At 36.4% G+C, this 11,437-nt stretch overlaps 1 protein-coding gene across 5 annotated transcripts in view; it reads right to left on the bottom strand.

The window, feature by feature from the left end:
• Positions 1-387: 387 nt before the first annotated feature.
• Positions 388-11,437, bottom strand: part of LOC135325140 (3',5'-cyclic-AMP phosphodiesterase 4D) — a 604,546-nt gene continuing 593,496 nt past the window's right edge. For all 5 annotated transcript variants that reach the window (XM_064502789.1, XM_064502790.1, XM_064502791.1 and 2 more), the window contains 5 exons: positions 10,782-10,881; positions 7,013-7,167; positions 6,381-6,503; positions 5,680-5,862; positions 388-5,023 (listed from right to left, as the gene is read on the bottom strand). In XM_064502789.1, coding sequence (XP_064358859.1) covers positions 4,613-5,023; positions 5,680-5,862; positions 6,381-6,503; positions 7,013-7,167; positions 10,782-10,881 — 972 coding nt within the window. In that variant the 3' untranslated portion in view covers positions 388-4,612. The remainder of the gene's footprint in view (positions 5,024-5,679; positions 5,863-6,380; positions 6,504-7,012; positions 7,168-10,781; positions 10,882-11,437) is intronic.

Genomic DNA, 11,437 nt, shown 5'->3' with positions numbered 1-11,437 from the left:
TGCCACTGGTGTCTGGTTAAAAAGGAGTCTTAGGGGTTGGTAGTCCTTATTAGCAAACTAATCTCCAAATCCAAAGAAGGACTAAAAGTCTGAAGGAAAAAACTGAGATAGAATTTTTGTATTCAATCCAACAGTATTTTCACTTGAGCAACCAGCCAACCCTCCACGCTCTGGTCAACAGGAGGTTAGTTTACACAAGCCACTTCAAGAGCTGTACCTGCTTTAACACTAAGACTGAGAGCTCTAAGGCATTTCTTCTCCAAGATAACAGCTGTCATTTATATAGTAATCTGACTATTCTGGCATTATAATTTCTCTTAAGAGGTCACAACTATGGCTTGTGAGTATAAAAGTTTTACCTTGCAAAAGAAAATCAAGTACAGTAACTAGGCAGAATCAACCCATGCTTTTATTTCCATTGCATATAAAAATTCCATATGAAGGTATTGATGTACAGTACTATCCCATAGGCTGTAAGAGAGGCTAAGAAACCAGTGAAAGAATCATCATGTGCAATGTTCACACAAGTTGCCACTCTCAAGACATACCCAAAGGAAAAATCAAATTAAAACAGTAACAAAAATTGTTCAGGATTTCTGTCGTTATAGTGTCCCTTTTATACTGTTTAAAACAAAAGCAATCAAATTCCTTTGGGCCAGGGCTGCTAAAATCTACAGTTTGTGTCAAAAAGGAGGCTCTGTTTTTCCTTGAAAAAGAATCTCTCCTTTCACTGGAGTTGCATGCTACAAGGGCTGGGCATCGCTGGGATGGAGGAGAGGTACTGACCTCACACTGGCAAATTCACTGCTATCAGGAGCTCAGCGTGGTGAGAGCAATGTGATATTCAAACTGCAAGAGATGCTCAGCGTCCAACTTGCAAAACTAATACTAGTGTTATTAAAAGATCTAAAGGTTTACCATTCTCCTATAGACCTAGTGCATTATGCTATACACACCTGTACAAAGCCTTAGATACATCTATACAGAATAAAAGCTTTGGCTGCTTATAACACTAATATTAGTGCTGGAAAGCATTTCCAAGATTAAGGTTGTCTTTTGTCCTACTTCATGGATTCTGCTTATACACTGATAACTGCTGCTACTAAATACAGAAGGAATATTACGGATGATTGTGAAAGAACAGAGTGTATAAATTAAACCCTTTTAATTCCAATTATTTCATTTGCCAATATGCATTAGAATCAAATGCTTATTAGAGATGCTGTCTACATAGCACAGTTTCCAACACTGTTTCAGTAAAACTCAGTACTGAAACACAGCATCATCTTTTTTTAGTAGCAAGTAATGGCTGCAATAATCCCTGATGATAGTCTGTAAAAAAGATAATCAGAAAGGCAATACAATTATATAGCCAGAAGTCTGGAAAAGCTGGAACTTCCAGTGGGGTCACAGATGAAAGCTCATTGCAATATATATACTAGCTTGTACTAGTAACCCCATCGGTTAGCAACTAAAAATATGGTAGGAATGCCCAGCCCTAGCCCCACAGCTACCTTACTTTCCAATGCAGCAAAACAGAAGAAAATATTGTTTAAAGTTAAGGCACAGCCCTGGGACCAAAGACCTGCAGCTTTTTTATTGATATATCTTTATGTATTTTATACTTATCTTGAATCTTCCATAAACAAGCTCTAAGGTGACACAGAATATATTACAGGAGAAAAAATGTACAAGGAATATGTATACACAATAATCATTCTCTCACCAAGAGTTTCCAAATATAGCAACACCACCCTGACAAGGATGATGTTATAATAAGAACTGATAATTTACAATTAACATTACAGTATGTACATTACAATAAATACATGGTTGTAAACAGAGACAAACAAGACTGTATTACAGGTAAGGTCATTTGGTGAGAAAAATGCATGGCACAAATAAAATAAATAATGCATTTTAAAAGAATTGTCAAAGCTTTCTGTAAAATCCATACCATTCAAGTTTTTTAAACTTCTGAATGCTATTTGTTCTATCTATATTCTTTCATTATAGTTTTTTTTAAACAATGACACAAAACAATTTAAAAATTCAAATACAGCATTGTTGAGTACAGTAACTTGCAAGCTAAAGTGTACTGTTATAAGCAATGTGAATTTTCTTGTTTCCCCACTCAATACCCAACTCACTGCATTTTCTTATGGCAAAAATATTTAGAACACATAAAGCCACTTGTAAATTATACTGTTTTAAAGCAGTGTGCAATGCAAAAACACACTTTGGCAAAAGAGGAAAAAAAAGATTGTACAGTGCATTATATCCCTGGCTCTAAGAAATGATATAATTTTCTATTATTTGATTGTCCATATGTATGGGTGTATATCTCACAATATGGTATTATTCTCTTTACTTACTTTCAATTAGTGCAGATACAAAACCTTTTCAGGTCCCTATTGATTATTTTGGAATTTATATTGCTTTTCCATTATTAAGGTTCCAGGCACTCTTGGGGACTGAAAGGATTTTTAGATGGGTTGAGGTTCAGGGAGAAATGATGAACAAAAAAGTCAAAAACTGAAAAAAGATGAGTTCTCTTCATTCTCTTTCCCCCTTCAGTATCTTCTGTGCTAAGGCCCCGTGAGGGCTAAAGGTGGAGAAGTCTATGAGCTGGATACAGAAGAATGCAAAAGGCATTTAAAAGCTGAATTATTAGGCAGCAGATTTTAAATAGGTTCTCATTCTAGATCTCAGACACTAAAACAGACACCTATTCATATCCACAAATTTACCAAAATAAAAAAAAAAAAAATACAAACAGGGAAAATAATGGTTGTTTCTGTTTTGTTTTGTTAAGAGATCACCTTGAACTTGCCATTTTACCAGAACGTTACAAAGTGGGAGTCTGTTAACTTCTCTAGGCAACTATTTCTCTACACTCAAAACTACAATTTTAATGAAGGGTCAAACGGAGGAGATAAAATTCCTTCTCATTTCATGTGACATGTCACCAGGACTGCAAAATGACAAATATGACCCCTTAACTCCCTTTAACTTTCCGAATTACAAAAACTTTCAGTACTAATCAAACTTAAAAGTAAGATTCCCTCAGCACAAGTTGGATAAAGGATGAAAACATCTGGGATTGAAGCAATGTGGAGTAAACTACAACACTCATGAAGCATTGCCCATTTACTTAAAAACATAAGGAAAAGAAAATATACAAATAAGAAAACATAAAAAAGAAAACATAGAAAAGACTGATGTGGCTCTTCAGCCAACAAAACCATAAAAAAATGCTAATCATTATTATGTCTCAGATTAGCAAATGGTTTAACTAGACACTTGACACAGATAAAAAGTTAGTAAGGGAGACAAAACCGGAAATACTACACTGATGCTTTTTTGTCAAAACAAGTATTCCATACATTGTATTAGTCATTCTGACAGAGAAATCTATAGCTCCCTGGCATAAATATCCTGAAAATGATGTTTGAGAGGGACTAATTTTATTAATACAACAGAAGAACTGTTTTATATTTTAAAAAAAGACAATTCATCACCTTTTTTACTGGCTTTAGTCCTGCAAATCCTAATCTTAATGGTCCAGCTGGTTTCAACAGGACCCCATGTGTAAAGCTTAGTTTTGGAAGTAAGACAGAATTGACAGGATCAGACCACTACGAGGAGAAGAGCACAGCTAAGTTCCTCTAGTACGTCTGGGAAAATTGTAATAAAAACTAAAGAACAGATGCCATCATACTGAAAGAGTTTTATGTAACATAAAGGATATTCATGGAAGTCACTAATATATAAAGTGATAGACTTTTACAGCTCAATATTGCCATGAAATTCTAAGGTGCAAAAATGAAGGAAAGAAAAAAAACCAGAAGTATTATCCAGTGTAGCACAGATTTGTACTGAAAACTTGCAAGTTACTCTTTGGAAAAAAAAATAACCAGTGGCAGATGAAGTCTGAAAGTGTTTTTCTTTAAATATAATACCTCAGTACATTTAATAATAAAAGTAAGCTCTACAAAAGATCTCTTTTACATATTATACAAAATGCAGAGGTTAGTGCAACCCACTGGGTCACACTTTTTTCAGTCATATATCAGGAAGACTTGAAATTAGAAAATTATGCAATTTCCACAGCTCATCTTCCTATTGGTAACAGATTCATGTTGTGTCCCATCACTTATGTGCATTTGTTTTCCAGTAGGAACTTCAGTTTATTTTCTGTTTCCTCTGATGATGAACATTTTTCAATGCTTTCCTTGTGAAATAAAATGAAATCAAAAGCTATCAAAGCATACCAGCCTTCGGTTGGCAGGTGGTACTCCTCTGAAAACATTTGCTCTATTTAATCAAATCTGCCAAATGGAGAGCTTGTTAAAATGTAGTTTATGGATGTTCTTCCCCCTGCTTTCTGATGCCATGGAGGTGAAAATTCTGGTTACAATATTCCTGAGTGCCAAACTGAGTCATCAAGGTCAGTTTTGATCGACAAACGTCCTGGCAGATGACAGTGAGTTGTGATCATGGTTGTAGCATGTGACATACACTTTGGAAACTTTTTCTAATTAAAAAAAATGACAGAGAAAGAGGAAGAGAATGGGAGAGGGCAAGAGAGAAACAGACTGCATCTTCATCGTTACGTGTCAGGAGAATGGTCTTCTACTACACAGGGTTCTGTCTGGTTCTCCTCCTCTTCCACTTCTTCCCCTACTTGCTCATCAAGAGGAATTTCAGTGGATTCTGAATCCTGGGTGCAAAGAGTCTTGGAGTCACTGCAGCTGGTGTCTTCTTCTACTTGACTTCCACTGTCCTTTTCGGTGTCTGACTCACCATCTTCCTCCAGGGTTAGTTCAAACTGGAATTTTTCAGCTTGGCCCTGCCTACCCTCTTCCTGGTCATCAGGTGCAGGAGAGGGACTTTGAGGGATTGTGCTCTGGTACCATTCTCGATTGTCCTCCAGTGTATCTAAGATATCCTGGGCATCCGGGTGAACAAGATCCGCCCATGTCTCCCACAGAGGATGAACAATGTAGTCTATAAACCCCACCTGTTTCAAATAATGCAAAATTAGGATGAGATCTTATTCATAAAGAAATAAACAACTATGCATAAAAGTCACATTTTTTTTTCTGTACAAATGCTTTTTCTATACAGACAGACACTTCTGATAATCATGCTGTCAAAAAGGAAGAGAGCACAATGTCTGAGAACAATAAGAGACACTAGAGAGACTATCCTGAAGGTGCCTGAATGTTCCTGTTCTATGTAGAAAACTGGTTCTTTTAGCATTTCAAAAGTCTGATTCAGGATACTGGATAAGGACTTGGAAAGGATTTGTCTTCAAATGAACTGTTCATTCCAAACAACTCCAACTGCATCTACTGAGCCAAACAGCTATTTTATATTTAATTCTGCTTTTGAAGGAAATCCTAATGAGCAGATATACAATATCCTTTTCTGAAACATATGCTTCATTGCAGATAGCTACAGTGATGGAATCCCTTCAGCAAAAACAGTTATGCCCTATGTTTTCACAGTAAGAAAACTCCCCACACCCTCTACTCAGACGCTGAATTAATTAGGGGGAAAAAAAAGGCGAAATCTACATTCAGAAATTCATCAAAATAAAAAGAATGGCTATGAGCCATCATTTTCTATTAAAATGTCATAGTATGTTATTTGACAGCTATTCAAATCAATTACCTGTGATTTTTCTACTGATGCATTGTGCTTATCACACATGGGACTTATCTCCATTCCTCTTTCTCTTTCTCTATCTCCTTGTCGGAAGAATTCCTCCATTATTCTGTCTGTCCACTGGCGATAGAGATGGAGTGGCTTGGTTGGATTGCTTAGATCTGCACAGTGCACCATATTCTGAAGGACCTAAAATCGATGAAAACATATCATCTATTGAGCACCTGCTGTGTTATTACACTAGAAAAAAGCAGCTCCTTTTCCATTTACACATTTAATAGCTGTGAAACAGAATCTTGAAAATACATGTAGTGTAAGATTTACTCTAAACAGCAAAAACTTATGTGTGTGGGTGGTTTTCACACTTGCATTAATAGACACGAATTATCTCATTTATGCAGCTTCTGCCTACATAAGAGTTAGAAAATGTTTGAGTGAAAGACCAATCAGGCAGATAGTTTGAAGTGTAGGCCAAAGCCAAATTCAATCCAGAAAAAGTGCTTTACCACCTCATCACTCTCTCAAAGAGTCACTCAGTACCTAACAGAATATGGCATATGTGAGAAACACATACGAAGAAGACAGAAGAGAAAGAGTCATGAAGCATGAATGGACAGCTGATCTAACCCATGCTGGAGAACAGGCAGGCAAATGTCATTACTGACGTAAGTTCATGCAAGTGACCATTTTCAGATGAATTTTCTTACCTGAATCCTGTCTGAATAATTATCAAGAAGTAGGACACCAGAACTTGTCACTTTTTTGGTTTCAACCATAGTTTTTAAATCAGCCAATAGATTCATATGCTTAGACATGTCTGTTGCAAGTACCTTGAAAGAAAGAAACAAACAAACAAATGAATATTAAGTAAATTATTTTACTGATTTATTAAAAATCTTTAAACACAAAAAGAAATAGTTCTGGGAGAAAACATAATCCGTATATCTGAATATACTATTAAAGTCTGAGTATGTCAGTAGTGCCCAAATGATAAGTTTTTATTTTAAAAATATGAGAAAATAATTGGGGCGCCATTCATAAAGACTTGATCAGCCTGAGTTCATCAACAACTCAGTAGCCAATTTTTAACTGTGATGGTGCAAAGGCAGACATAGACATTTTAGTATCAAAACAGCCTGAAGCAAGATTGTATACCTTTCAAAAATGTATACCTGGTATTTAAATTAAAAAGAACCTGCTATTCACGTTTGGACAATACATAATAAAACTTAAAACTTCTAATTCATTGCTTACATGTCTAATTTACCATAAAACTTTACTGTGCTTTATTATTCAATTTGATAGCGCGATGAAAGTGGGACTCCGAAGCGGAACTTACAATGTCAATGACCATTTTCCTCAATGATTGCCTCTGTTTTTTGGTCAAATTCTGGAAAATGTCACAATTCTCTTCCTGCAGCAGCTTGAAGCCCACAGCTAAGTGGTGATTCTCCAGCACTGATGAGTCATTGTACATCAAGGCGAGTTCAGAATCTGCAATAACAGTCACAAGGCAGAACGTTACCAAAGCCTATACTTCCACTAAATCCCTTATGATTTTTTGATTTATTACATTCATAACAGATTTAAAGATGAACTTTTAGAAACAGAATTCCTGTAGTTCACATCACATCACAAATTATGAAATTAATGACTGAACATCTTAACAAATCGAGGCAAAGTATTTTGAGGAAAATAAAAAGCAAGCTTCGCACTGTGTGTACACAGGCCTGAAGTGGCAAGTGAGAAAACAGCAGAAGGAAGATATTTTCAGAACTCATTTTCATATGTAAACGAGGTCACATAGAAAACATTATGCAAAAACACACATACACTAAAACACATTCTACTGTTTTCTCTTCTCCTCCTTCCCTCCCACCACAACTATTAAAATTCAATTGTTTAAGTTAAGTTGTACCTATCCACTACTCAGGCTTTGTTGCAGGTCAGGCAGACAGCGCGCATCTTGGTTTTCAAACACCGCACTCTTGCAATGATCTCAGGCACTCAGAAGACCAGCAAATTAGGCCCTAGGGGGTCATTAGTCTATAACAACAGGATGTTTTGAGAGGAGGCTGATAGGACAGTAAAAGTTACACTTCTGATCTTTTTAATGTGGAAAGTCATGTGGCTTGAGAATGTCAGCAGTGGCCTTGCCTTTTGTCTCACACTTGAATGCAATCAAGTACTGATGCCATAATGCTGCCTTCTCTCGCAAAAGCATGCTTAACTCGGTCATTCTGTATGGCTGTGGGAGTAAGTGGAGTTCACATACCTTCTTAGCAATGCCCATACTAAGGCACGTGCAAGGTCTGCATTTGTCTGCTTAGGCACACTGAACAGCCAGCTTTGAAAACAAATGCAGTTAAGACTGTTTTCTGCATATATTTAGATTCTGCACAGGTACACATCTGGATTGCATTCACATAATCAGGTTGTGTGTGTTTTAAGACAAGGTTTGCAAATGAATCTGTCATTAAAGAATACTTTATATGCAATCACACTTGTCATGTATTGACATTAATTTCTATTTACCACAGTTCTTCTATCCTAAATCTAGCCATACATAAGTCTATTCTACTGTTTGTCCTCATTATCTTCTTTCACAGCAGCTTTGTTTTAAAATCCCTCTGGCTCAATGGGGTGCCAATAAAAGCTCTCCTCTTCAGATTTCATGAGTCTCATTATGCATTCTCCTGCTGTCTCCCTCTCCTGTCCTGAACACGTCAATCTTGTGAATCAGGAAATCCTTCCTCTGCTTTCCTTATCCTGACAGCAGCAAAGCCATAATAGCAAAAAGGAAAAAGAATGTGAATTTGTCAATGTCTTCTTCATCTTCCACGGAATATTTATAAAGCTTGCCTACTTGTTATTTTTTGTGCTCAGTTTTGAATGGAGGTGGAAATAGAAGAAAGCTTCTCCTTGACAGTCTCCACAACATTTTACAAGCCTCAAGAGTATTTCTCAGGAAGGACAGACTTACAATAATCAAATAAGCATCTCGTCTGATACTAACACAATCCATATTTGTTTATTCTTTAATAATATTTAAGAGGGATCTGATTTTTTAGACAACTGTGTAAATAGACTTTAAATCCTGAAATAAGGAAATAATTTTCGGAAATATCACATGTGAAAATTATAAAGAATAAGCTGAAATATGGCAAATATGTAAATGCTTTGAGAAACTGTAAGTCAACTATGCTTTTTTTTTAAATGTATTCTTATACTTCTTAGTGAAAAGTTAATACATTGTAGGCATCAATGGAAAGCACAGAACTAGATGGAAGCAAATGATGTTCCAGAGGCTAGGAAAATCTGGGGCTTGAGAGAGTTCCTGCATGACTTTTGTAAAAGCCATGTGTGCACAGAATTTTAAACTCTCATTGAAATTGATGGGCATTAGACACCTAAATAAATTTAAATTCAATGGTCTTTATCTCAATCTCTGTCCTCTCAGTTTCTTCTTTGTGCGCAGGTAACAACTCAAAAGGGATAAAATCCCTTTACCTCTTTTTAGCTTGGCAACAATAATACCGATTAGTGATGTTTGTCATTCACATGGACTCCTTGCCTTCCTTCGCTGAATTTGAACTGCCTTCCTAAAAGTAAAAGCTTTAAGTATCACTGCTGGTCCCTTCAGCTAGCCAGTCACCCTGCTTACACTTAAGCAACTTCATGGTTTCCTCATAGCACTTCAAAGGCACCAATATATTCTGCTATTCAATTTCTGACCAAACAAACAAAAAGCCTGTGTTTTTATCTGCCCACTCTTAGGAATCCAGATATTATGCACTGCTTTGTGCACAAAGCTTGATTTGCTCTGTTCCTGCTGCAGAACTGTACTCTCTATCAATACAGCACCTAAAATCTAGAGACAATCCAAATCTTCCTCCTTCCAGATGAGTCATCAAATTTAATTTCACTACAGGGTAGCCCTCAGGCCATTAAAGCACATAAAATTAGATGCAGGCAAGACTGGAGGTCTTTTTTGAACGTGCAGCAGCAGTGAGTCAGAACAGGAGCTCCCTTCAAACTACACTGCTCATTTTGGGTCATGCTATTTTAGCAGCAGTGCAGTAGATTCAACCAAGTGAAGAAATCACAGTGTCTATAACTCTGTAACCAGATGGGTCAAACCTGAAAGCCTAGATATTTTTCCATTTCCATAGCTTTCTCTTCTTATGTGCTTGGATTCTTAATATTATTTCTACTTCTGGGCCAGTTATTATAAAAGGAGAAGTCAAGATAGCAAAAAATAATAATGTATGACAGAACTTGCACTGACCTACAGCACGCTACCCACTTAAAATAGTAACATACACCACTGATATCAAAGCAGGTTACACTGGGGCAACAAGCCATTCAGTAAATGTGTCATGATCAGGTTCAGTGAAGCTAACGTGGCTTTTCTTCTAGTAGAAAATTAAAGGGGAGGAAGTGCAACGGTGCAGAGAACAGCCTTGAGGAATGGAGAACAAGTACACTGAGTTTCAAATTTGAGAGTTGGCATTAGGCACTTATTTCATCAGGGCTTTCTTATCCATATATGGAGCAAGAGACACACAAAAGAGAGAAGAGGTTTGCCATAGCCTGCAGAGATAGGCAGAGAAAAGTCAGTCCAAGAGACTGAATTAGTATGCAGAGGTCAGAAAACAACTATAGCAGCCATGGAGAGAGAGAGATGGGCCTGGTCATCTGTTTTCTAAAAAGTAACCTGTTTTCTACTATGCTTCCAGTATAAACATATTAATTGCTATCCTTCTTTTTCAATATTTTATGTAATCTTCCTTCATTTTTCTCCTACAGCTTTATTTAATTAGCTTTATTTATTTGTTTAATGTAAGCCTTACAAGCTTCCAGGAAAGAGATCGCATGCAATAAGCAGTGCCTGTATTATAGTGAGTTCAACCCATAGTAATTCTTGCTAGAGGGTACTGTATAGATTATTTCTAAGGTTACAAATAGTGCAAAATAATATAAACACCTATCTATTTACTGAGAAAAAGTACAAATAAGAGCAGACAAGGAATGAGCTGAATATTTTCATTTGCAACGTGCAGATCTTGCAGCAAATCTATGAGAAAACCACAGAACGCCACACTTACTTGTGTTGATAAGAAACTGGTTTGAAACCCCAGGATGATCTACATCATGTATTGCACTGGCAAAAATTGCTGCAAGAATCTCCAAATCAGTGAACACTGCCTAGAAAACCATGAAACAGAAATGACAATACCTAATCAATGGAAAAGTATTTTCAATAAAAGGACTGCACTTTGAAACTAGAGCTGAGCAAGCAAAACACATTTGAAGTATATTGGGATTTTAAGAAGAGATTTCTATATATAGGTGATAATAACCTTCTGTAAAATTGTCCATTACATAGACATTTGGTAAACATTTCAGGCTTAGCCATCAAAGTAGAACTATCCTTACCTCAGAACTGCTGAACACTAACAGCATCACTAAATTCAGTAGCAGCTGAAGGTTTTTCAGCTTCAGTCTGCAAATACAATCACTTCTACTAGATCATTAAGTACAGATTTAGGTCTCTGAACTAGAGCACAAATTAAAGTTAAAAAGTTCAGCCTGATTCTTACATATCATGGTATTATGTTATATCAGACATGGCTACACTGCACAATAAACATATAGTACGGTATTTGAAAGGAGTACATCTCCTAAATGACATTGAAGAAAATGGTGACACACTACAAGGTATGCAACTTAAAATCTACTGATTTTTCTTCTGTATGAGATC

Source organism: Dromaius novaehollandiae, chromosome Z (genome assembly GCF_036370855.1).
Source record: "Dromaius novaehollandiae isolate bDroNov1 chromosome Z, bDroNov1.hap1, whole genome shotgun sequence".
NCBI classification, from domain to species: domain Eukaryota; kingdom Metazoa; phylum Chordata; class Aves; order Casuariiformes; family Dromaiidae; genus Dromaius; species Dromaius novaehollandiae.
This window is presented reverse-complemented; position numbering and strand designations above follow the sequence as displayed.